Source organism: Amblyraja radiata, chromosome 14, assembly GCF_010909765.2.
Source record: "Amblyraja radiata isolate CabotCenter1 chromosome 14, sAmbRad1.1.pri, whole genome shotgun sequence".
In the NCBI taxonomy this organism is placed as follows: domain Eukaryota; kingdom Metazoa; phylum Chordata; class Chondrichthyes; order Rajiformes; family Rajidae; genus Amblyraja; species Amblyraja radiata.
Window position 1 is genome coordinate 804,900 of NC_045969.1, and position 27,500 is coordinate 832,399.

The following is a 27,500-nucleotide window of genomic DNA, read 5'->3' on the forward strand; positions in this document are numbered from 1 at the left end:
CTCACCTGTCACTGCCCCAACCCCACACCTGCCCCAACCCCTCACCTGCCCCATCCCCTCACCTGCCCCATCCCTCACCCTGCCCCAACCCCACACCTGCCCAACCCCTCACCTGTCACCTGCCCCCAACCCCTCACCTGCCCCATCCCCTCACCTGCCCCAACCCCTCCCTGCCCCAACCCCACACCTGCCCAACCCCTCACCTGTCACGTGCCCCAACCCACACCTGCCCCATCCCCTCACCTGCCCCATTCCCTCACCTGCCCCAACCCCTCACCTGCCCCATTCCCTCACCTGCCCCATCCCATCACCTGCCCCAACCCCACACATGTCACCCTGCCCAACCCTCACTCCTGGGAGGGTGGCACTTACCTCCAGGGCATGGGCACGCCTCTGGAACTGCTCAGGATCAAAATGGTGTAACTGAGAAAGGAAAATAGAAAAGGAGGAAAATAGAGGAAAAGGAAAACAGACAGAAACAGAAACAGAACAAAGAATGATGGGGACAGTTAATGAATGTGGATAAAGTTAAGGGTTGCAGTGTTGTCACCAGGATTACTGATGCATGGCTGACGTGTTGATGCAGGTCCGCATTAAACCCTGATCTATTGTTGATCATTGCCCAATGGCTTCCTGGTGTCAGTAATCAACATTATGTCAGTGTTAGAGGTGTCGACCCACAACTGTATCGCAGTGTTAAACAGCAACACCGGTACTGTACCCCAGTGTTATATACACACACACACACTCCCATCCCCACCGGTACTGTACCCCAGTGTTACACAGCGACAGACCCGTCCCCACCGGTACTGTACCCCAGTGTCACACACACACAGACCCGTCCCCACCGGTACTGTACCCCAGTGGTGAAAGCTGGGATTAGCTGAAACCACCAGTGAGTGACCAGACACACCAGGTTTATGTTAACAGGTACAACTGGTTATGTGAGTGGTCAGGGTGAGGTAGGGAGAGGATAGCGGGGTGTGAGTGAGTGTGTGTGTGTTGGGGTTACTGGAGGTCAGGTGTGTGTGTGTGTGCGATGAGTGTTAGTGTGTGTGTGCGGTGTGTGAGTGTGGTGTGAATGAGTGTGGTGTGAGTGTGTGTGTGTGAGTGAGCGTGTGTGTGTGTGAGTATGAGTGTGTGTGTGCGTGTGTGTATGTGAGTGTGTGTGTGTGTGTGTGTGTGTGTGAGTGTGTGTGTCACAGTGTCTGCTGCTCCCAGCAGGTGATGCTGCATGTGTGCCTTGTCTTTGCTGCATGCCCCTGTGCAGCTGCAGCTCCAGCTCCTGCTGCGCGCTGCCCTGCATTTCCTGCGTCGCCCCTCGTGCTGCGGTCCTTGTTGTCCCGGTCTCACTGGGACCATGAGGAGTTTGCGCTGTGGTTCTGTGGCTCTGTGGGTGCGATACCTACCTTGTAGAGACGGCCAGCATGGAGTTGCTGGGCGAAGGGCCAGTTTGGTGTGCGGTAGAACACCACCTGCCTGTGTCCTCTCCGTCGTGACCGTGTGGAGGGTACAGGAGGTGGTGAATCTGTGGAATCCTTTGTCACAGACGGCGGTGGAGGCCAATCAGTGGATATATTTAGGCAGAAATAGATCATTCATGGTAGGGGGGAGCTGGCAGATTGTTGGAGATAGGGCAGGAGTGCGAGAGGTTCTGTGTCCACACCCCTCCCACACTGTCACCCCCCCCCCCCCCCCCCCCCCCCACGGTTCCTCCATTACACGCTCATCTGTACTTCCTGCATCTCCTAGTGGCCTGATGTGAATCTGTCAGTCTGACATAGATAGATTCATGTTCCTGACACCACTGACTTGTGGCCCCTCTGATTGCTGCATTACTGCCCCTACACTGTTCCGTCTGCACTCTCTCTCCCGACCGCTCACACCCTCGAGTCCTGGCCACATCCTCCTAAATCTTCTCTGCACCATTTCCAGCTTCAAGACATCCTTCCCACAGCACCGCGACCAACCCAGAACCTAACTCTCCACAGACTTGGCCTCCCACACACACGCACACGTATGCACGCACACACGCGCATACACACACACACGCACACACACGCAGCCACACTGACTATCTGTGACCAGGAGTGACCTCTCCAAATACAGACCGATCCTCCCTCACTCTCCCCCCATCTGTCTGAACAAAACCAGACGTTGCAGCAACAGGGTGCCCGTACATCGTCTCCACGTTCGTGTATGTTGTGTAACGTGGATCAGTGTTGCCGATCCGTCACCACTGCCGGGGACAGTGTGGACAGTGGTGGTGTGGGCAGTGGTGGTGTGGGCAGTGGACAGCGTGGGCAGTGGTGGTGTGGGCAGTGGACAGTGTGGGCAGTGGTGGTGTGGGCAGTGGACAGTGTGGACAGTGGTGGTGTGGGCAGTGGACAGCGTGGGCAGTGGCGGTGTGGACAGTGGTGGTGTGGGCAGTGGCGGTGTGGGCAGTGGACAGCGTGGACAGTGGCGGTGTGGACAGTGGTGGTGTGGGCAGTGGACAGCGTGGACAGTGGCGGTGTGGACAGTGGTGGTGTGGGCAGTGGCGGTGTGGGCAGTGGTGGTGTGGGCAGTGGCGGTGTGGGCAGTGGACAGCGTGGACAGTGGCGGTGTGGACAGTGGTGGTGTGGGCAGTGGCGGTGTGGGCAGTGGTGGTGTGGGCAGTGGCGGTGTGGGCAGTGGTGGTGTGGGCAGTGGACAGTGTGGACAGTGGTGGTGTGGGCAGTGGACAGCGTGGACAGTGGCGGTGTGGACAGTGGTGGTGTGGGCAGTGGTGGTGTGGGCAGTGGCGGTGTGGGCAGTGGTGGTGTGGGCAGTGGTGGTGTGGGCAGTGGAGGTGTGGGCAGTGGAGGTGTGGGCAGTGGTGGTGTGGGCAGTGGACAGTGTGGGCAGTGGTGGTGTGGGCAGTGGAGGTGTGGGCAGTGGCGGTGTGGGCAGTGGTGGTGTGGGCAGTGGACAGTGTGGGCAGTGGTGGTGTGGGCAGTGGAGGTGTGGGCAGTGGCGGTGTGGGCAGTGGAGGTGTGGGCAGTGGTGGTGTGGGCAGTGGGGGCCGGAGAGGGCAGAGGTCAGGGCAAGGCCAGCAGCAAGCGGGCAGTTACTAGATGTGATGCCCAGACATGGCCCAGCCTGGGCCAGACGCACAGTGTGAAAACCAGCACCCAGACATGAAAGAGTAGACCAGACACAACTCCAGACCCACAGAGCAATGTCCAGACGTGACGGAGCAGTGTCTAGACGGATAGAGTGGCGTCTAGACGGAGAGAGTGGCGTCTAGACGGTACGGTGAACTCACCAGCAGTGAGTTGTTGCGGTTGTTCTGCTCCTGGGATTCGGTGAAGAATTCGGTGCCGTGGTTTAACCGGCCGTGGCCACCGTACTGCTCCGCGTCACTGTCCAGCACGATCTTGTACCTGCGGCAACGGTCAAGGAAAACCCCGCGTCACGTAACACCGCGCCGTGTACACGGTCACGCAACATGTGTACACGGTCATGCAACACATATACACGGTCACGCAACACATGTACACGGTCACGCAACATGTGTACACGGTCATGCAACACGTGTACCGGTCACACAACACGTGTACACGGTCACACAACACTTGTACACGGTCATGCAACACATATACACGGTCACTCAACACATATACACGGTCACGCAACACGTGTACATGGTCACGCAACACGTGTACACGGCCACGCAACACCGAGGCGTGTACACGATCACGCAACACGTGCACACGATCACGCAACACATACAGTCACGCAACACGTGCACATGGTCACGCAACACATGTACACGGTCACGCAACACATGTACACGGTCACGCAACACATATACACAGTCACACACACCGCGGAGTAGACTTGATGTGCTGAATGGCATAATTCTACTCCGATCACTTATAACCTTATGATCGCTGGTTGGTACGGATTCGATGGGTCGAAGGGCCTTTTTCGTGCTGCATCGCTAAACTAAGCAACAGACTGCAGCCAGTGTAGGCAAGGTCACAGGTCAGGGACAGGTCACATAGACAATAAGTGCAGGAGGAGGCCATTCGGCCCTTCGAGCCAGCACCGCCATTCAATGTGATCATGGCTGACAGGGATTGGACACAAGATGATGCCTGCACGTGGCACATCTCCACGCGGCCCTGTCTGTCTGCCTGTCTGTGTCTGCTTGCCTGTCTGTGTCTGCCTGTCTGTGTCTGCTTGCCTGTCTGCCTGTCCTGCTTCACAGCCTCTGCTGACGATCCATTCAGTGACCGTGGTTTTATAACGGTTTCCCCAGTGGATGGTGACTGGTCGCGGGGTCCTGCCCACTCCACACTGCCCACTCCACACTGCCCGCTCCACACTGCCCACTCTCCACTCCACACTGCCCACTCCACACTGCCCACTCTCCACTGCCCACTCCACACTGCCCACTCTCCACTCCACACTGCCCACTCCACGCTGCCCACACTGCCCACTCTCCACTCCATACTGCCCACTCCACACTGCCCACTCTCCACTCCACACTGCCCACTCCACACTGCCCACTCTCCACTCCACACTGCCCGCTCTCCACTCCACACTGCCCGCTCCACACTGCCCACTCCACACTGCCCACTCCACGCTGCCCACTCCACACTGCCCACTCCACACTGCCCACTCCACACTGCCCACTCCACACTGCCCACTCCACACTGCCCACTCTCCACTCCACACTGCCCGCTCCACACTGCCCACTCCACACTGCCCACTCCACGCTGCCCACTCCACACTGCCCACTCCACACTGCCCACTCCACACTGCCCACTCCACACTGCCCACTCCACACTGCCCACTCCACACTGCCCACTCCATACTGCCCACTCCACACTGCCCGCTCTCCACTCCACACTGCCCGCTCCACACTGCCCACTCCACGCTGCCCACACTCCACTCCACACTGCCCACTCTCCACTCCATACTGCCCACTCCACACTGCCCACTCCACACTGCCCGCTCTCCACTCCACACTGCCCACTCCACACTGCCCACTCCACACTGCCCACTCCACACTGCCCGCTCTCCACTCCACACTGCCCGCTCCACACTGCCCGCTCCACACTGCCCACTCCACGCTGCCCACACTCCACTCCACACTGCCCACTCTCCACTCCATACTGCCCACTCCACACTGCCCACTCCACACTGCCCGCTCTCCACTCCACACTGCCCACTCCACACTGCCCACTCCACACTGCCCACTCTCCACTCCACACTGCCCACTCCACACTGCCCACTCCACACTGCCCTCTCCACTCCACACTGCCCACTCCACACTGCCCACTCCACACTGCCCACTCTCCACTCCACACTGCCCACTCCACACTGCCCACTCCACACTGCCCACTCCACACTGCCCACTCTCCACTCCACACTGCCCACTCCACACTGCCCACTCCACACTGCCCACTCCATGCTGCCCACTCCACACTGCCCACTCCACACTGCCCACTCCACACTGCCCACTCCACACTGCCCACTCCACACTGCCCACTCCACACTGCTTGCTCCACACTGCCCACTCCACACTGCCCACTCCACGCTGCCCACTCCACGCTGCCCACTCCACACTGCCCACTCCACACTGCCCACTCCACACTGCCCACTCCACGCTGCCCACTCCACGCTGCCCACTCTCCACTCCACACTGCCCACTCCATACTGCCCACTCCACACTGCCCACTCCACACTGCCCACTCCACACTGCCCACTCCACACTGCCCACTCCACACTGCCCACTCCACGCTGCCCACTCCACGCTGCCCACTCCACGCTGCCCACTCCGCGCTGCCCACTCCATACTGCCCACTCCACGCTGCCCACTCTCCACTCCATACTGCCCACTCCACGCTGCCCACTCCATACTGCCCACTCCATACTGCCCACTCCACGCTGCCCACTCTCCACTCCATACTGCCCACTCCACGCTGCCCACTCTCCACTCCATACTGCCCACTCCACGCTGCCCACTCTCCACTCCATACTGCCCACTCCACACTGCCCACTCCACACTGCCCACTCCACGCTGCCCACTCTCCACTCCACACTGCCCACTCCATACTGCCCACTCCACACTGCCCACTCCATACTGCCCACTCCACGCTGCCCACTCCACGCTGCCCACTCTCCACTCCACACTGCCCACTCCATACTGCCCACTCCACTGCCCACTCCATACTGCCCACTCCACGCTGCCCACTCTCCACTCCATACTGCCCACTCCACGCTGCCCACTCTCCACTCCATACTGCCCACTCCACGCTGCCCGCTCCATCAGAACCGATGTGATGTCAGCAACTACACTCTCAAGTGCGCTGGGCACAGATTACTCCAGTCTTTCCAAACCAGTTGTAACGACAGTATTTGCGATAATTACTGTTGTTACAATATTTTGCTAAAACACAGAGAAATTCAGGCAACTAAAGTAATCGACGAAAATAGAAGTAGAGAGTTTTGCCAGACCCGACTCTCCGCACCGAGACTGGTCTCAGTTACTGCAGCGACTGCACCGACGCAGGGTCTTGGCCCAGCGACTGCACCAACGCATGCTCTCCTTGGCCCAGCGACTGCACCAACGCATGCTCTCCTTGGCCCAGCGACTGCACCAACGCATGCTCTCCTTGGCCTGGGCCCTGCAGCAACTACAGAGGTGGCGAGCACTGACCACGATGGAGGGTCACTCGGTGTGAACGATACATCGAGGGGTGGGCCCTTCGGCCCATCGTGCCTGTGCTGACCGTGACACCAATGGATTATGGTCAATGTCCTTCATCTGTCCCGTAAATCTGAAGGCAGACGGCGTAACACCGGCATGCTCACCGTGCAGCGGGGGGGACCCTAGGTAGGGGTGACCCCAGGTAGGGGTGACCCCAGGGAGTGGTGACCCCAGGTAGGGGTGACCCCAGGGAGTGGTGACCCCAGGGAGTGGTGACCCCAGGTAGGGGTGACCCCAGGGAGGGGTGACCCCAGGGAGTGGTGACCCCAGGTAGGGGTGACCCCAGGGAGGGGTGACCCCAGGGAGTGGTGACCCCAGGGAGTGGTGACCCCAGGTAGGGGTGACCCCAGGGAGTGGTGACCCCAGGTAGGGGTGACCCCAGGGAGTGGTGACCCCAGGGAGTGGTGACCCCAGGGAGTGGTGACCCCAGGTAGGGGTGACCCCAGGGAGTGGTGACCCCAGGGAGTGGTGACCCCAGGTAGGGGTGACCCCAGGGAGTGGTGACCCCAGGTAGGGGTGACCCCAGGGAGGGGTGACCCCAGGGAGTGGTGACCCCAGGTAGGGGTGACCCCAGGGAGTGGTGACCCCAGGGAGTGGTGACCCCAGGTAGGGGTGACCCCAGGGAGGGGTGACCCCAGGGAGTGGTGACCCCAGGGAGTGGTGACCCCAGGTAGGGGTGACCCCAGGGAGTGGTGACCCCAGGTAGGGGTGACCCCAGGTAGGGGTGACCCCAGGGAGTGGTGACCCCAGGTAGGGGTGACCCAGGTAGGTGTGACCCAGGTAGGGGTGACCCCAGGGAGTGGTGACCCCAGGTAGGATGACCCCTGGACGTTGTTCCCCAGGGTTGTGACCCCCCGCATCCCTCACGATGCCCGGTCCCACACACTGACCCTCGGTGAAGGATACATCCCGGGAAGGTCCACGCCAACCCGGTAATCGGGGAAACTCTTCTCATGGTGGAAGTTGAAGACAAAGAGAACTCTGGCCCGCTCGAAGGCGATCACCTTGTTGTCTTCGTGTTTCTCACTCACATACGCCTGGGGTGGAGACAGTGTTACTGAGACAGTATTATCTACATGGTGGCCGACTAGGAAAAGGGGAGATGCAGCGAGACCTGGGTGTCATGGTACACCAGTCATTGAAAGTAGGCATGTAGGTGCAGCAGGCAGTGAAGAAAGCGAATGGTATGTTAGCTTTCATAGCAAAAGGATTTGAGTATAGGAGCAGGGAGGTTCTACTGCAGTTATACAGGGTCTTGGTGAGACCACACGTGGAGTATTGCGTACAGTTTTGGTCTCCAAATCTGAGGAAGGACATTATTGCCCTAGAGGGAGTGCAGAGAAGGTTCACCAGACTGATTCCTGGGATGTCAGGACTGTCTTATGAAGAAAGACTGGATAGACTTGGTTTATACTCTCTAGAATTTAGGAGATTGAGAGGGGATCTTATAGAAACTTATAAAATTCTTAAGGGGTTGGACAGGCAAGATGCAGGAAGATTGCTCCCGATGTTGGGGAAGTCCAGGACAAGGGGTCACAGCTTAAGGATAAGGGGGAAATCCTTTAAAACCGAGATGAGAATAACTTTTTTCACACAGAGAGTGGTGAATCTCTGGAACTCTCTGCCACAGAGGGTAGTCGAGGCCAGTTCATTGGCTATATTTAAGAGGGAGTTAGATATGGCCCTTGTGGCTAAGGGGATCAGAGGGTATGGAGAGAAGGCAGGTATGGGATACTGAGTTGGATGATCAGCCATGATCATATTGAATGGCGGTGCAGGCTCGAAGGGCCGAATGGCCTACTCCTGCACCTAATTTCTATGTTTCTATGACAGTGTTACTGACAGACAGTGTTACTGAGACAGTGTTACTGACACAATGTTACTGAGACAGTGTTACTGGGACAGTGTTACTGAGACAGTGTTACTGACAGACAGTGTTACTGAGACAGTGTTACTGAGACAGTGTTACTGGGACAGTGTTACTGAGACAGTGTTACTGAGACAGTGTTACTGAGACAGTGTTACTGAGACAGTGTTACTGGGACAGTGTTACTGGGACAGTGTTACTGACAGACAGTGTTACTGGGGACAGTGTTACTGGGGACAGTGTTACTGGGACAGTGTTACTGACAGACAGTGTTACCGAGACAGTGTTACTGAGACAGTGTTACTGGGACAGTGTTACTGACAGACAGTGTTACCGAGACAGTGTTACTGAGACAGTGTTACTGGGACAGTGTTACTGGGACAGTGTTACTGACAGACAGTGTTACTGAGACAGTGTTACTGGGACAGTGTTACTGAGACAGTGTTACTGGGACAGTGTTACTGGGACAGTGTTACTGACAGACAGTGTTACCGAGACAGTGTTACTGAGACAGTGTTACTGGGACAGTGTTACTGGGACAGTGTTACTGACAGACAGTGTTACTGAGACAGTGTTACTGGGACAGTGTTACTGAGACAGTGTTACTGACAGACAGTGTTACTGGGGACAGTGTTACTGGGACAGTGTTACTGACAGACAGTGTTACTGAGACAGTGTTACTGGGACAGTGTTACTGAGAGTGTTACTGGGACAGTGTTACTGACACAGTGTTACTGGGACAGTGTTACTGACAGACAGTGTTACTGACAGACAGTGTTACTGACAGACAGTGTTATTGAGAGTGTTACTGGGACAGTGTTACTGAGACAGTTACTGGCTACTGCTGCAGCTTCTGGTTCTACTGGCCTCACACTAATGGAGATATTTAGAGCAGGCGGCAGTGGTCTGTGGGGAATTTTTGTGGGTTAGCAGAGTTGCTGCTCACACACAGACCTTGTTTAATCAGGGCTGAAATTAAAACCAAACACTTTTAAATGAGAAGATAATGAACTATCAAACTAATCTGCACCTGTCCCTACACGACAGAGCCAGTGAAACACTGGCCCTGATAAAGTGCAGTCTGGTATCAGGACTGATGAACCAGACCTGTACAGGCCGGTAGTGATGATGACCACTGCCAATAATGGCCGCAACCCCAGCCAAAGCAAGCCTGCTGCAATCCTGAAATAAAACAGAACCTGGCAGAAACACTCGGCAGGTCAGGCAGCATCTGTGGAGAAAGCATGGAAGTCAATGGCCAGACGAGGCGTTGAAGTCAAGAAGTGGAAGCCAAGATACTGAACGGAAACGACACCGAAAAGCCAAATAATGGACATGACGTCTCTGGGGACGGGATTTGTCCGAGACCTTGTGAGCGATTGGTCCATCACATCACTGGCCGGGGGAGACGGGAGGGTGGGGGGGTTTAATTTTCTTCGCCGCTTTTGGTGCCAAAGATTATCGAGTGGATTATTTTTGTCAGCGTTGATTTACTGCGGAGACCTCATGTCCATATTTGGCTTTTCGGCGTCGTGTCCGTTCAGTTTCTTGGCTTTGGCTTCTCGTCCTTCGAGGCCATTTCACACACCGGAGTTAATATCTCAGGCCAGAGAGTGGTCAGTGAGAGGGACTGGGACTCCCAGACCCTGCCCGCCCGGCCTGCTGTGTCTCTGCTGAGGCCACTCACCGGAGGAGCTGCCAGCCAGCCGTATGTCTCTTCCAAGTTGTTCATATCTTTGTCGAAGGTGTTGAGGAGATTGTAACGAAGCAGTTTATTGTCCAACAGGTCAAACTGACGCCTGGCGTAGTGGTAACTCTCGTTGTTCCCCACCCGCGGGAAGTCCAGCCATTCCGGGTGTCCAAACTCATTGCCTGCAGGAGGAGAGAAGATGCTGCTGGAGGTCAGGAGGTCAGCGGTGGTCACATCCGCCAGGGGCACCGACTGTTTGGTGTTCCCTTAATTCCACAATGTGCAGTTGGTGGCAGATGGGTTTCAATGTGGTTTAGCTGATTGTCTCAGCAGCATTCAACTCTGAGGGACCTTGGGATTGCACCACTTTCTGAGACCGCTTTTAATACGAAAACCATCTGGCTATATATACTTTTTTGCACAAAGACATACTGCTACTACTTCAGGTTTAATAGGATCTAAGTTAAAACAGGTTTTTTGTTATTCAGTAAAGGTGATACTAAACAAAATGGTCAAATGTGTGGATGTGAATAGGATTATTTACGCTTTGTACTTTGGTTTTTCAATTCACCTTCATGGATGAAATTCCTTGGCTTGCTGCAAATGTAAAGTGAGTTTATTCATTGTCTCCACATCATCCTAGGATGGCCCATCAGTATAGTTGATGCTGTACAGTGCCAGTGACCCAGCGAGAATCTTGCTCATGTCAGACTCAGAGTGGACAGAGTCACGATAAATACATCAATAACCTCATTGATAGCAGCAGAATCAGGCCATTCAGCCCATCAAGTCTACTCTGCTATTCAATCATGGCTGATCTATCTCTCCCTCCTAACCCTATTCTGATTGATTTGATTCAATTTTATTGTCATTGTCTTCAAGTAAGAGACAAGGAAATGCTATTTCCCAAATAGTCATACGAATAAAAAAACCACAAAACACAGAACACAATAGTCCACGACACAACATCCCCACAGCGGCACCAAAGTTCCCCACTGTGAGGGAAGGAACCAAAGTCCAGTCAACCTCCTCACTGATGTTCCCCAATGTTCACCCGTGGTCTTGGCCTCGAGAGCCCCCCGCAGTCGCCGATGTTCAGGCCCTCTCGCCGGGAACGATGGCCACCTCCCACTGGAGTCCGCGGCTCCCGAAGTCCACAGGCCGAGCTGGGCGGAGATTCAACGCTGGCGGCCCCCGGCTGGGAGCTCTACAAACCACAGCTCCGCAATGTCGATGCAACAGGCCCAACACTCCGGAGCTTCAAACGGCGATCCCAGGAAAGGCCTCGCCCGCTCCGTGATGTATCCAGCGCTGTGCCGCCGCCGCTGGAGCTCTGGCCCGGTCCCCGGCAGGAAAGGCCGCGCCAATCCAGTTGGTAGGCCGAGGAGGGGGTGAGGACGCGACTCGGATAATAGTCGCGTCCTCGCCAGGACGTGACTGAAGGACGGTTCCCCCCTTACCCTACCCCCCTCCCAAAAACATACTTTAAACATACTAAAAATAAAAAAGATAAAAAGACAAACAGACTGCAGGCGGAGGCAGCCATCAACAGCACCACCAGATGCTCCTGCCTTCTCCCCTTAAACCCTGACACCAGGACTAATCAAGAATCTATCTCTGCCTTAAAAATATCGATTGACTTGGCTTCCACAGATTCACCACCCTCTGACTGATGAAATTCTTCCTCATCTCCATCCTAAAGTGGTAATTTTCATTGTTTCCCATCCAATAATACAACAACTGGTACAAACAGCAGACAGACACAGATGTTGGAGTAACTCGCGGGACAGGCAGCATGTCTGCAGAGAAGGAATGGGTGACGTTTGGGGTCGAGACCCTTCAAGGTCAAGGACAGTTTATTGTCACATGCACCAATTAAGGTACAGTGATATTTGAGTTACCATACAGCTGTACAAAGTGAAAAGCAACAAGACACACAACCACACAAACTAAAAGTGAACAAACATCCACCATAGCGGCTCCCCGCATTCCTCACTGTGATGGAAGGTAATAAAGTCCTTTATTTTCCCGTGGTCGGGGTTATCGAACCATCAGCAGTCGGGGCGATCAAAGCTCCCGCAGCCGGCGATCCGAATCCCTCGCGTCGGGGTGATCGAAACTCCCCGCGTGGGGACGGTCGAAACTCTCCGCGGCTTGGAGTTCCCGAATCGGTGTTAAAGTCCACAGGCCCCGCGGTTGGAGCTCTCCACAGTCGATCCCCGGCAAAGGGATCGCAAGCTCCACCGTGGTAAGTCCGCACCGCGCCCGCGGTTGAAGCGCCGGGTCGGTCTCTTGCTATTCTTGCTATTGAGGGAGTGCAGCGTAGGTTCACCAGGTTAATTCCCGGGATGGTGGGACTGTCATATGCTGAGAGAATGGAGCAGCTGGGCTTGTACACTCTGGAGTTTAGACGAAATGAGAGGGTATCTTATTGAAACATATAAGATTATTAAGGGCTTGGACACGCTAGAGGCAGGAAACATGTTCCCGATGTTGGGGGAGTCCAGAACCAGGGGCCACAGTTTAAGAATAAGGAGTAAGCCATTTAGAATGGAGATGAGGAAACACTTTTTCTCACAGAGAGTTGTGAGTCTGTGGAATTCTCTGCCTCAGAGGGTGGTGGAGGCCGGTTCTCTGGATGCTTTCAAGAGAGAGCTAGATGGGGCTCTTAAAAATAGCGGAGTCAGGGGATATGGGGAGAAGGCAGGAACGGGGTACTGATTGGGGTTGATCCGCCATGATCACATTAAATGGCAGTGCTGGCTCGAAGGGCCGAATGGCCTACTCCTGCACCTATTGTCTCCAGGAAAGGCAGCGCCATTCCACAATGTTAGTGGGGACGGAGATACAATACGAGAAAAAAATCACATCTCCGTCAAGGTCAAAGATTGAAAAAAAGTTTCCCCCAACCCCCCCCCCCCCCCCCCCCCCCCCACACACACACACATAAAACAAACCAAGGAACACTAAAACATACTCTTTAAAATAACTTAAAATCCAAGATGGCGGCGCTGGCTTAACAGCTGCGGCCCACCTGCAGTCCGTCTGTTTTTTTTCTTTCGTTTTGTTCATTGTCATGTTTTAGTTAATTTTGTTTTATTAAGTTGTGTATGTGTGTGGGTGGGGTGGGAGAAACATGTTTTGGTCTCTTCCTTCGGGGGATGCGACTTTTTCTTCGGTCGTATTCCCCGTCTCCGTCTGCGCCGAGGCCTAATGGCGGAGCTGGCGACATCGGAGCTGTAGCAGCAACAGCGGCGGCAGCGGAGACCTGACTCGGCCCCGAAACTGTGGCGGCGGCGGCAGCAGCAGCGGAGACCTGACTCGGCCCCGAAACTGTGGCGGCGGCGGCGGCAGCAGCGGAGACCTGACTCGGCCCCGAAACTGTGGCGGCGGCAGCAGCGGCAGCGGAGACCGGACTCGTCACCGAAGCTGTGGCGGCGGCAGCAGCGGCAGCGGAGACCCGGCTCGGCCCTGGGGCTGTAGCAGCAACAGCAGCGGCAGCGGAGACCTGACTCGGCCCCGAGGCTGTGGCGGCGGCAGCAGCAGCAGCGGAGACCTGACTCGGCCCCGAAGCTCTAGCGGCGGCAGCAGCAGCAGCGGAGACCCGGCTCGGCACAGAAGCTGCGGTGGCGGCAGCAGCAGCAGCAGCGGCGGAGACCCGACTCGGCCCTGGAGTTGCGGCGGAGGCAGCAACCACCCGCGGAGTTTGAACCGTCGCCTCGGCGCAGAGGGAGAACAAAGGGGGAAGAGACAGAGACTTTAAGATTTTGCCTTCCACCACAGTGAGGAGGTGTTTGGTGAACTCACTGTGGTGGATGTTAAATTTGTGTTGATTGTGTGTTTTTGCCATTTAAAAAAATTATATGTATGACTGCAGGGAAACAAAATTTCGTTCAGACCGAAAGGTCTGAATGACAATAAAACGAATCTAATCTAATCTAACAAAAACAGAAGAAAGGACAGACTGTTGGCGAGGCAGCCATTGCTGGCCCCATCAGTCTGAAGAAGGGTCTCGACCCGAAACGTCACCCATTCCTTCTCTCCAGAGATGCTGCCTGTCCCGCTGAGTTACTCCAGCATTTAGTGTCTATCTTCACTGTGAACCAGCACCTGCATTCCTTCCTGCATGGTCAGGACAGACATGTTCTCCTCTTCATTTCCTTTGGTCTTTCATGCTGCTGAGGGTCCAGGTTGTGACACGAGGTTCATCCTGTTCTCCGTCTCCTTGTCGCTGCAGCCAGCAGAGTGGTGTTGTTGGGAAGTATGATGTCAGTGGCCACACAGCCCTGGGCTTTACTGGATCAGAGGACATAGACAAGGGGGAACCAGCGGGTGTGGTGCACGGGGACTTTCAGGAGACTCTAGATTATGTCCAGCGAGACAGCACGACATGCAGATGCTGGAACGTGGAGCTAGCAGGAGGAGAATAAAGACAGTGGAGGTGAAACGTTGCCTATCCATGTCCCCCACAGACGCTGTCTGACCCGCTGTGCCCCCCTGGGTCTTTACATGGCAGGCCCGCCATCCTCATTCTTGCAAACTTCTCACAAGAGAGATACAACTTCTCTGAAACAAACGAGACAGATTTCTGCATTTGATCCAGGCCCCACAGTGGGGAGAGGTTGAGCAACAAGTAACTGGAGCTGGATCGAGAGGGTTATGGGACTTACAAAACAAATGGATGTGTGTGAAAAGGAACCATCTTCAGTGTTGAAGGGAAAGAGAGGAACAAAAGGTTTCGCAAGCCTTGAGCTGGCATTGACAGGGAGAAGGAGGGGGGCAGAGAGAGAGAGGCCTTTGTCCGAGCCTCATTCATTGACTGAGAGACATATTGATCCGTTCTCTCAAGGATCGAGTGACCTCTCCACTGACCGTCCACTTCCACCAACCCGAGCTTGTCGATTCACCGTCTCATTCACAGGCCGACTGACCCAGACACACACCTTGACACCACCGTGTCCAGAAATGATGGCAGGGGCAAGGCTTTTACAAATAAACATCCTTCATCTCCTCTGCACCAGTTCATGATGTTGTAGAGAGCAGACACTTGACCACAGACACAGGGCACTAATACCCAACAACCCAGCCAGGGGACTGGCAGATGGGCCAAAGGGCCTCCGTGCTGTACAACTGCCCCAAAGCCCACTGCCCCAGAGCCCACTGGCCCAGAGCCCACTGCCCCAAAGCCCACATTTAATGGTGGTGGTGGCTCAAAGGGCCGAATGGCCTCCTCCTGCACCAGGTATTTTCTATCTTTCTGTGTTTCAAACAGCTCATCTTGCGTTTGCGGACTCACATCTGACAGAACCGTTTCCCTGCACGTTGTGTGTGGTGGAATTGGAGCTTCACCAACCAGCTCAAACGCCGAGGGGCCTCGCGAGTCGCCACGCGAGTCGCTAGTGTCCATCGGCCCCTGGGTCTGTGGAGCCCGCGGCTGGAGCCGGTGGCGATAGTGGACAGGTCAGTGCGGTGGTCAATTATGGCGCCGACCGATGGACGAGGACGGACACGTGGAAGTGAGGACGCCGCTGCCGGGGGAAGGAACAAAGGAGGAGCCAGCGTTGGGGGACCGTCGTGAGGGGGGGGGGGGGTTTGCCTGGGGTACGCACGCATATAATCTCACAGTGACAATGACTGTGTCTATTCCATTCACTGCGGCAGCACCGTCCCCTTAGTACGGGGTCCACGGTGACACACACCGACACAACTCTGATTCAATTTAGCAGCAACTCAGCTGGTCTAACTCTCTATTTGTTAAACCACCTCCTGGTGGAACAGCATTATAAATCTCACCATTCTGGTGAAATAAATAACTACACACTCCCACTGTCCCCCCCTCACCCCCCACCCCCCTCCCCCCTCACCCCCACACCCCTCCCCCACCCACCTCCCCCACCCCCCTCTCTCAACCCCCCACCCCCCTCTCTCAACCTTCCACCCCCCTCCCCCCTCCCTCCTTCACCCCCTCACCACTCCCCCCCCCAGTGTGGACTCACCGATGAAGTTGAGGTAGCCCTCTCCCCCCCGACTGTGGGTGATGAGGCGAATCATCTTGTGGAGCTGGAGTCCGCGATCAATGACGGGTGTGAGGGGGGAGAGGGCGCTCATGTTGGTGTACATCTCCGCGTCCATCAGCCAGAAGGCCAGCGACTTGTCCCCAACCAGAGCCTGCGGGCAAGGCCAGAGTGGCCAGAGAGGGCAGCTGGTCAGCCTGGCACTGACCATAGGGCATGGCCACAGTCACGGGGGCAGGCCGCGGAGAAGCGGAGGCCAGAGCCCGGCGGGTCAGAGCCAGATTCTGGCCGGTGGGTGAGAGGCCGGTGAGGCCGACTGACCGATGGATGAGGACGGACACGTGGAAGCGGGGACGCCATGGCCGGGGATAGACAATGGGGCCAGCGTGGGGGCGGGGGGACAGAGGGGGCACTGACCACGAGGGCCGGATCCACATTCACAGCTCCACCGGCATAACGGTGCTGTCAGCAACATCGGCCCCTGAACCTGCCCCCTCCCCCCACCTCGCCACAAACCCCCCTCCCCGGTCCCGTGACCCCTAGGACAGGCCGTGACCCCCAGGACAGGCTGTGACCTCCAGGACAGGGCGTGACCCCAGGAAAGGCTGTGACCCCCAGGACAGGTCGTGACCCCAGGACAGGCCGTGACCCCCAGGACAGGTCGTGACCCCCAGGACAGGCCGTGACCCCCAGGACAGGTCGTGACCCCCAGGACAGGCCGTGACCCCCAGGACAGGCCGTGGCCCCCAGGACAGGCCGTGACCCCCAGGACAGGTCGTGACCCCCAGGACAGGCCGTGACCCCCAGGACAGGCCTTGACCCCCAGGACAGGCCGTGACCCCCAGGACAGGCCGTGACCCCTGACCCGGCCGTGACCCCCGCGCTGGGCGTTACCTGGTCGTGACTCTCGGCGTAGGCGATGGTCTTCTCATTGTAACGCCGGTTGGTCAGCGTGTGGACAATGCTGCCCATGTTCCAGTCCTCATCCTTCAGCTCCTTCAGCATCTGTGGGCACCAGCAACGGTCAGAGCCCCTCACCCCATGGTGACCACAGTGACCACCGGCACTGCGCGGTGACGGAGAGAGCATACAGGCAGACAGCACGGACACAGGCCCTTCGGCCCAACTTACCCACGATGCCCAACATGTCCCAGCTACACTAGTCCCACCTGCCCACGTTTGGTCCATATCCCTCCAAACCTGTCCTATCCATGTACCTGTCTATCTGTTTCTTAAACGTTGGGATAGTCCCAGCCTCAACTACGTCCTCTGGCAGCTTGTTCCATACACCCACCACCCTTTGTGTGAAAAAGTTACCCCTCACATTCCTATTAAATCTTTTCCCCTTCACCTTGAACCTATGTCCTCTGGTCCTCGATTGCCCTACTCTGGGGAAGTGACTGTGTGGTGCCCGTACACGGGGTGGGGGTGGGGACCAGAGGCAGTGACATATGGGTAGACTCACGTGTGACCCCATGACCCAGGCGTGACCCCATGACCCCTCCCGGAGCCAACGTTGGGCGTTGCCGACTCACCTGTATCCACTTGTCGGGAATGGCCATGGCCAGTCGGTAATCGAACCCGATGCCCCCCTCCGTCACCGGTCGGCACAGAGTTGGCATCCCCGACACGTCCTGTAACACACCGCACATGTCACGGCCCCTCACCACCGGCCCGTCAACCCCACCCGACCCCCGACCCCCGACACACGTCACAGCCCCTCACACCCACCCAACCCCCAACACACGTCACAGCCCCTCACCACCGGCCCGTCAACCCCACCACCACCTGACCCCGACACATGTCACAGCCCCTCACCCCCACCCGACCCCCGACACACGTCACGGCCCCTCACCACCGGCCCGTCACCCCCACCCCCACCTGACCCCGACACATGTCACAGCCCCTCACCCCCACCCGACCCCCGACACACGTCACAGCCCCTCACCACCGGCCCGTCACCCCCACCCCCACCTGACCCCGACACATGTCACAGCCCCTCACCCCCACCCGACCCCCGACACACGTCACAGCCCCTCACCACCGGCCCGTCACCCCCACCCCCACCTGACCCCGACACATGTCACAGCCCCTCACACCCACCCGACCCTCGACCCTCGACACACGTCACGGCCCCTCACCACCGGCCCGTCACCCCCACCCGACCCCCGACACACGTCACAGCCCCTCAACACCGGCCCGTCAACCCCCCACCTGACCCCGACACATGTCACAGCCCCTCACACCCACCCGACCCTCGACCCTCGACACACGTCACGGCCCCTCACCACCGGCCCGTCACCCCCACCCGACCCCCGACACACGTCACAGCCCCTCAACACCGGCCCGTCACCCCCACTGACCCCACCAGGCCCTCTTCTGGTCGCCACCAGCCCCCCCCCCCCAACACCACTCCCCTCACCCCTCTCCTCACAAACCCTACTCCACCCAGCAAACCCCACTCACCCCAGGGTGTGTGAGGGGGGTGTGTGTGGGGGGGGTGTGTGTGTGGGGGGGTGTGTGTGTGGGGGGGGGTGTGTGTGAGGGGGGTGTGTGTGGGGGGGGGTGTGTGTGAGGGGGGTGTGTGTGTGGGGGTGTGTGTGTGTGGGGGGGGTGTTGTGTAAGGGGGGTGTGTTGTGGGGGGGGGTGTGTGTGGGGGGTGTGTGTGTGGTTTGTGGGTGGGGTGTGTGGGGGGGTGTGTGTGTGGGGGGGTGTGTGTGAAGGGGGTGTGTGTGGGGGGGGGTGTGTGGGGGGGATATGTGTGGGGGGGGTGTGTGCGGGGGTGTGTGTGTGTGGGTGTGTGTTGTGGGGTGTTGTGTGTGTGGGGTTGTGTTTGTGGGTTGGTTGGGGGTGTATATGTGTGGGGGGGGTGTTGTGTGGGGGTGTGTGTGTGGTGTGTTGTGTGTGGTTGTGTGTTTGGTGTGTTTTTGTGTGTTTTGTGTGTTGGGGGTGGTGTTGTGGGTTGGGTTGTTGTGTGTGGGGGGTGTTTGCGGGGGTGTGTGTGTGGGTGGGTTTGTGTGTGGGGGTGTTTTGTGGGGTGTGTGGGGGGGTGTTTTTGGTGTTGTTTGTGTGGGGTGTGTTTGTTTGGGTGTGTGTGTGTTTGGGGGTGTGTGTGGGGTGGGGTGTGTGGGGGTTGTGTGTTGTGAGGGGGTGTGTGTGGGGGTGTGTGTGTGTGGGGGGTGGTGTGTGGGGGTGTGTGTGGGGTGGGGTGTGTGTGTGTGGGGGTGTGTGTGTGGGGGTGTGTGTGTGGGGGTGTGTGTGTGTGGGGGTGTGTGTGTGGGGGTGTGTGTGGGGTGGGGTGTGTGGGGTCGTGTGTGTGTGGGGGTGTGTGTGGGGGAGTGTGTGTGTGGGGGTGTGTGTGGGGGGGGTGTGTGTGGGGGGGGGTGTGTGGGGGTGTGTGAGGGGGGGTTGCGTGCGAGTGGGGTGAGGGCGTTACCTCTGCGATGCTGATGAAGTCTGGGTAGAAGGCGTGGAGCATATGATTGGAGAGGCAGAGATAGGCCAACGATTCCTCATCAACGTGAAGCCCAAAATATTCGCTGTAGTCGCCGGAGAAGCCAGTGGCTGTGGACAGATGTGGCACAGATGTTGCGGGATGGGCGTGGTGTGAGCGGCCGTGATGGTCAGTCAGTCGGGCGGCACCACGGCAGGAAGTTGTGGCCGGACGGCAGGAAGTTGTGGCCAGACGGCAGGAAGTTGTGGCCGGACGGCAGACACACATGGTGCAGGGAGTGGTGGCCGGTCACTGGTCAGCACCGTGGGTGGGAGCAGTAGCCCTCGCCCCGGTCACTGTGGTGGTCAGGTTGCCTTCTGGTCACGAGGGGGTTCCCCGGTGGGGGTCCCTGTACGCAGGGATTCTCCCCTCTACATCGGGGACCTGGGGTGTAGGCTACTGCACGAGGAGTTCCCTGCAACCTGTTCCTCTCACGGTTCACAGACTCGCCACTATCCACGTGTATCTGGAGTGCGTGAGGCTGCATCCACTGTTTCATTACCTAAAGGGGCTGCTCCATGCCTTCTGGCTGCACTTCACACCCACCGCCCTCATCTATGGACACCCTGTGCGTAGGGGAGAAGCTTTGGGGCCGAGGATGTCCTGGTTGTGTTGCTCCAGGGCCTGGCCAAGCTGGCCATCCACGAGTCACGGCAGCAGGGGGGAGAGGGCTCTGCGTCTGCGCCAGGGTGGTGTTAAAGAGGGTCTAGGCGCTGTCCACGGGCCCCCTGGGGGATTTCCGGGACCGCTGGGCACCGCGGGGGGGGGGGGGGGGGGGGCGGTGATCGCTTTGTTGTGGGCGTCTGGTACATTTTATTGCTGTGAATAAGCAGCATAACCGGCGGCGGGACGTGGCAGTACTCACCGATGCCGTGGTGATGGTACAACATGGAGGTCACTCCGTCAAAGCGAAACCCATCAAAGTAATATTCCTCCACCCACCAGCGCAGGTTGGACAACAGGAACCGCAGCACCTCCCAGCTGCAGAGGCAACGTCGCATGTATCACTGCAGCGGCACCAATAAGATGTGTGGCACAATGCACTCTGGCGGGCCACGCCGGCTACTGGTTACCGACTGGTTACTGACTACTGATTACCGACTACTGGTTACTGACTGGTTACTGGTTACTGACTGGTTACCAGCTACTGGTTACTGACTGGTTACTGGTTACCGGCTACTGGTTACTGACTGGTTACTGGTTACCGGCTACTGGTTACCGACCGACTACTGGTTACTGACTGGTTACCGGCTACCTGCTACTGGTTACCGGCTACTGGTTAGCCCCAATGCCAGCCCCTCTTCCCTCACCCATTTCACTCTCCGACCACACACACTACCGATGTTTTCCCAAACTTGGAACCTACCTCCTCTGGCCCTTGCACTTTATTGCACCTGCACTTCCCCTGAAGATGCAGCACAACAATGACATTCTAACTTGCTGTCGCACAACACAACGTGTAAACATAATACACTGTGAACTATCATAAACGAGAGAGAAAGTTCATTGTAATCAGAATTTACTGGACTTTATCTTGCATTAAATATTATTCCCTTTATCCTGTATCTGTACACTGTGAATGGCTCGATTGTAATCATGTATTGTCTTTCCGCTGACTGGATAGCGCACAACAAAAAGCTTTTCACTGTACCTCGGTACACGTGACAATAAACTGAACTATGACTGGAAGATAATCACAGAGTGCTGGAGTAACTCAGCGGGTCAGGCAGCATCTGTGGAGAACATGGATAGGTGACGTTTCACAGAGTGCTGGAGTAACTCAGCGGGTCAGGCAGCATCTGTGGAGAACATGGATAGGTGACAGCTCGTTACTGAGAGAGCTGACGAGCTGAAGACATAACGTTAACGGGTGTGGCCGCCAGCGCTCATCCTGAATGCTGGAATTAGAATCCATCGACTTAGTGAGTCAGCGTGTGGATCAGGTTGCCAGGAGAAGCATTGATGTAATTCTTCCAAAAACCAAGGAGCAGAATCATGACCTGATAATGGATGCGATTAGTTTGTTTACGTTCATAGTGGAAGCATTTTCCCCAACCTCGGCCTAGCCACAGGCTGTAAACATACGGGCGCAGGGAGCAGCGATGGTGACTGGCTCTGACCCCTAACCCCTTCCCCACCCACCCTGGCCCAGCCATGACCCCTGACCCCTGCCCCACCCACCCTGGTCCAGTGGTGAACCCTGACCTCTGCCCCACCCACTGTGGCCCAGCGGTGAACCATGACCCCTGCCCCCACCCACCCTGGCCCAGCAGTGAACCATGACCCCTGGCCCATCCACCCTGGCCCAGTGGTGAACCTTGACCCCTGCCCCATCCATCCTGGCCCAGCAGTGAACCCTGACCCCTGCCCCACCCACCGTGGCCCAGTGGTGAACCCTTACCCCACTAAACTCTGGCCCAGCCATGACCCCTGACCCCACTCACCCTGTCCCACACATGACCTCTGACCCCACTCACCCTGGCCCAGCCATGACCCCTGACCCCTGCCCCACCCACCCTGGCCCAGTGGTGAACCCTGACCCCTGACCCACCCTGGCCCAGTGGTGAACCCTGACCCTTTCCCCCACCCACCCTGGCCCAGCCGTGTTGTGAGTGAGTGACCGGGGCTTGGCCAGAGCCAGCGTCCACTCCCTGCCCACCGTCGCCCCTCCTCCACCAGAGGGCGTGCATGAGTCAACCAGCAGTGGGCATCAGGGGAAGCTGTGGGCAGTAGTTGTGGGTCTGTGCCAGGTGCACACTGACCGGTCCCCACACTGACCCCCGGTCCCCACACTGACCCCACACTGACCCCGGTCCCCACACTGACCGGTCCCCACACTGAACCCCGGTCCCCACACTGACCGGTCCCCACACTGACCCCGGTCCCCACACTGACCCCTGTCCCCACACTGACCGGTCCCCACACTGACCGGTCCCCACATTGACCGGTCCCCACACTGACCGGTCCCCACACTGACCCCGGTCCCCACACTGACCCCACACTGACCCCGGTCCCCACACTGACCCCTGTCCCCACACTGACCCCGGTCCCCACACTGACCCCGGTCCCCACACTGACCGGTCCCCACACTGACCCGGTCCCCACACTGACCCCGGTCCCCACACTGACCCCACACTGACCCCGGTCCCCACACTGACCCCTGTCCCCCCACTGACCCCGGTCCCCACACTGACCCCGGTCCCCACACTGACCGGTCCCCACACTGACCGGTCCCCACACTGACCGTTCCCCACACTGACCCCGGTCCCCACACTGACCCCGGTCCCCACACTGACCCCGGTCCCCACACTGACCCCTGTCCCCACACTGACCCCGGTCCCCACATTGACCGGTCCCCACACTGACCCCGGTCCCTACACTGACCCCTGTCCCCACACTGACCCCGGTCCCCACACTGACCCCGGTCCCCACACTGACCCCGGTCCCCACACTGACCCCAGTCCCCACACTGACCCCGGTCCCCACATTGACCGGTCCCCACTGACCCCGGTCCCCACACTGACCCCGGTCCCCACACTGACCGTTCCCCACACTGACCCCGGTCCCCACACTGACCCCGGTCCCCACACTGACCCCGATCCCCACACTGACCCCGGTCCCCACACTGACCCCACACTGACCCCGGTCCCCACACTGACCCCCGGTCCCCACACTGACCCCGGTCCCCACACTGACCCCGGTCCCCACACTGACCCCGGTCCCCATACTGACCCCGGTCCCCACACTGACCCCGGTCCCCACACTGACCCCACACTGACCCCACACTGACCCCGGTCCCCACACTGACCCCGGTCCCCACACTGACCCCGGTCCCCACACTGACCCCACACTGACCCCACACTGACCCCGGTCCCCATACTGACCCCGGTCCCCACACTGACCCCGGTCCCCACACTGACCCCACACTGACCCCGGTCCCCACACTGACCCCGGTCCCCACACTGACCCCACACTGACCCCGGTCCCCACACTGACCCCGGTCCCCACACTGACCCCACACTGACCCCGGTCCCCACACTGACCCCGGTCCCCACACTGACCCCGGTCCCCACACTGACCCCACACTGACCCCGGTCCCCACACTGACCCCCGGTCCCCACACTGACCCCACACTGACCCCGGTCCCCACACTGACCCCTGTCCCCACACTGACCCCACACTGACCCCGGTCCCCACACTGACCCCACACTGACCCCGGTCCCCACACTGACCCCGGTCCCCACACTGACCCCGGTCCCCACACTGACCCCACACTGACCCCGGTCCCCACACTGACCGTTCCCCACACTGACCCCGGTCCCCACACTGACCCCGGTCCCCACACTGACCCCGATCCCCACACTGACCCCGGTCCCCACACTGACCCCGGTCCCCACACTGACCCCGGTCCCCACACTGACCCCGGTCCCCACACTGACCCCACACTGACCCCTGTCCCCACACTGACCCCGGTCCCCACACTAACCCCGGTCCCCACACTGACCCCGGTCCCCACACTACCCCCACACTGACCCCGGTCCCCACACTGACCCCCGGTCCCCACACTGACCCCACACTGACCCCTGTCCCCACACTGACCCCGGTCCCCACACTGACCCCGGTCCCCACACTGACCCCCGGTCCCCACACTGACCCCACACTGACCCCTGTCCCCACACTGACCCCTGTCCCCACACTGACCCCGGTCCCCACACTGACCCCGGTCCCCACACTGACCCCGGTCCCCACACTGACCCCGGTCCCCACACTGACCCCGGTCCCCACACTGACCCCGGTCCCCACATTGACCGGTCCCCACACTGACCCCGGTCCCCACACTGACCCCGGTCCCCACATTGACCGGTCCCCACACTGACCCCGGTCCCCACACTGACCCCGGTCCCCACACTGACCCCGGTCCCCACACTGACCCCACACTGACCCCGGTCCCCACACTGACCCCGGTCCCCACACTGACCCCGGTCCCCACACTGACCCCGGTCCCCACACTGACCCCACACTGACCCCGGTCCCCACACTGACCGTTCCCCACACTGACCCCGGTCCCCACACTGACCCCGGTCCCCACACTGACCCCGATCCCCACACTGACCCCGGTCCCCACACTGACCCCACACTGACCCCGGTCCCCACACTGACCCCGGTCCCCACACTGACCCCGGTCCCCACACTGACCCCACACTGACCCCGGTCCCCACACTGACCCCGGTCCCCACACTGACCCCGGTCCCCACACTGACCCCGGTCCCCACACTACCCCCACACTGACCCCGGTCCCCACACTGACCCCCGGTCCCCACACTGACCCCACACTGACCCCTGTCCCCACACTGACCCCGGTCCCCACACTGACCCCGGTCCCCACACTGACCCCTGTCCCCACACTGACCCCGGTCCCCACACTGACCCCGGTCCCCACACTGACCCCGGTCCCCACACTGACCCCGGTCCCCACACTGACCCCGGTCCCCACACTGACCCCGGTCCCCACACTGACCCCGGTCCCCACATTGACCGGTCCCCACACTGACCCCGGTCCCCACACTGACCCCGGTCCCCACATTGACCGGTCCCCACACTGACCCCGGTCCCCACACTGACCCCGGTCCCCACACTGACCCCTGTCCCCACACTGACCGGTCCCCATACTGACCCCGGTCCCCACATTGACCGGTCCCCACATTGACCGGTCCCCACACTGACCCCGGTCCCCACATTGACCGGTCCCCACATTGACCGGTCCCCACACTGACCCCGGTCCCCACACTGACCCCGGTCCCCACACTGACCCCTGTCCCCACACTGACCGGTCCCCATACTGACCCCGGTCCCCACACTGACCCCGGTCCCCACACTGACCCCACACTGACCCCGGTCCCCACACTGACCCCGGTCCCCACACTGACCCCGGTCCCCACACTGACCCCGGTCCCCACATTGACCGGTCCCCACATTGACCCCGGTCCCCACACTGACCCCGGTCCCCACACTGACCCCGGTCCCCACATTGACCGGTCCCCACATTGACCGGTCCCCATACTGCGGCCAGACTCACACTCCAGGCACGGCTCCAGTCTCTGGCGATGTTGAGAACATTTTATAATTTAGCAACACCTGTCTTTGCTGAGGAACGAGAGCAATTAGTTCCCCGTTTTCACCAACACTGTGGCCAATCATGGAGAGGTCAGCAGAAAAACATGCAGAGTTTGGTCAAAGCAGCAGAAATGTTGCCGGCCTCACAACTCCAAGCTCAGCTCATCAACACCCACACACACATCCTGTACAGCACAGAAACAGGCCCTTCAGCCCACCTGCTCAATGCTGACCCTAATCTACACTGCACCACATGGTTCAACATGTCTCAGATCCACCATCTGCTGAACAAGATGCTCACTCATCAGACTGCCTTTCCATTCCCCCCCCTCTCCCCTTTACCCAGTTCCCCAGTGCTGCTCTGGGAATTACTACCCCTCCCATCTACTCCTCACCTCACTCTAGTAGATCAGACCGTAACCGCTGGATCCAGTGGGAACAAACGCAGCCTCCACAATCCCTTCTCCTTCTCCTTCAGGGTCAGTCTCTTCCCGGCTGTTACTGAACCGTCCTCTCACCAACTAGAGAGCGGCCCTGACCTCCCATCCACCTCATTGGAGACCCTGGCACTACCTTGTATCAGACTTCACGTGACTTTGTCTTGTACCAAACGTTATTCCCTTGATCCTGTATCTACAATGAGGACAGTTTAACTGTGATCATGTACAGTCTTTTTGTACGGGTGTCAGAGGTTACGGGGAGAAGGCAGGAGAATGGGGTTAGAGGGAGAGATAGATCAGCCATGATTGAATGGCGGAGTAGACTCGATGGGCCGAATGGCCTAATTCTGTTCCTATTCCGTATGACCTTGTGATCAAAGCTCTGACCATCCCTGCCATTGACTCCATGTGCCCCAGAGTGTGACTGCCCAAAGTACCTCGCCTCACACATGCCTGGATTATTCTACATCAGCCACCCCTCTGCCCAATGTTGCAGCTGATCTAAGTCCAGTAATATCACCAAATTACTTTATTATCTGTCTGCGGCTCCACTATATGTGAGTCACCTGCATTGTTACCAAGTGCACAACAAGTGTCTTGGCGATGATCCTCGCCAATGGTCAGACTAACAGCCGGGATACCCCATCTATCCATCTTGCCCCCTGCATCTGGGCCGGGAGGGTTCACCGGACACAGCTGGGGTCAGGGGTCTGTGGGGTTAAGGGGCAGAGTTGGGATCAGGGGGGAGTGGCGGGGGTGGGGGAGGACAGGCTAGGGTAGCCTCACACGTGGGGGGCGTGAGGGCACACGCGTGTGTGTGGGGCGTGGGGCTTTGTATCCAAACCATGCTCCCCTCTCTCCGCCTGCCTGCCTGCCTGCCTGCTGTGGGCAGTGTGGACTCTGCAGGAACTGGCCATCAATGTCGGGGCAGCAACAGAGGAACAGATTATAATTCAAACCGAGCGATTCTGACAAAACTCACTAAAATATCCGTGTGGACGAGGCCCTGGAGAATTAATTAGAGATTTACAGAGAATTTGTTCCGTTTCCACGCCAGGAAACTGAGAGAAAACTAACAGCCCAGCGTCACCAAGAGATGTGTGAGTGTGGGGATAGACAGGGGGGGGGGGTGGGGGCACC

General features: G+C 58.6%; 2 protein-coding genes across 7 annotated transcripts in view; one reads left to right on the forward strand and one right to left on the reverse strand.

Moving 5' to 3' along the window:
• cadm2 (cell adhesion molecule 2) overlaps positions 1-27,500 on the forward strand; it is a 1,169,873-nt gene that overhangs the window by 261,876 nt on the left and 880,497 nt on the right. The window lies entirely within an intron of this gene.
• The window catches only part of LOC116980864 (heat shock transcription factor 2 binding protein), a 161,267-nt gene that overhangs the window by 2,844 nt on the left and 130,923 nt on the right, over positions 1-27,500 (reverse strand). Inside the window, exons 8-16 of the mRNA XM_033033480.1 lie at positions 20,672-20,787; positions 19,750-19,877; positions 17,849-17,947; positions 17,208-17,318; positions 16,296-16,467; positions 10,297-10,481; positions 7,649-7,779; positions 3,287-3,404; positions 312-423 (exon numbers count right to left, since the gene is read on the reverse strand). Coding sequence (XP_032889371.1) covers positions 312-423; positions 3,287-3,404; positions 7,649-7,779; positions 10,297-10,481; positions 16,296-16,467; positions 17,208-17,318; positions 17,849-17,947; positions 19,750-19,877; positions 20,672-20,787 — 1,172 coding nt within the window. The remainder of the gene's footprint in view (positions 1-311; positions 424-3,286; positions 3,405-7,648; positions 7,780-10,296; positions 10,482-16,295; positions 16,468-17,207; positions 17,319-17,848; positions 17,948-19,749; positions 19,878-20,671; positions 20,788-27,500) is intronic.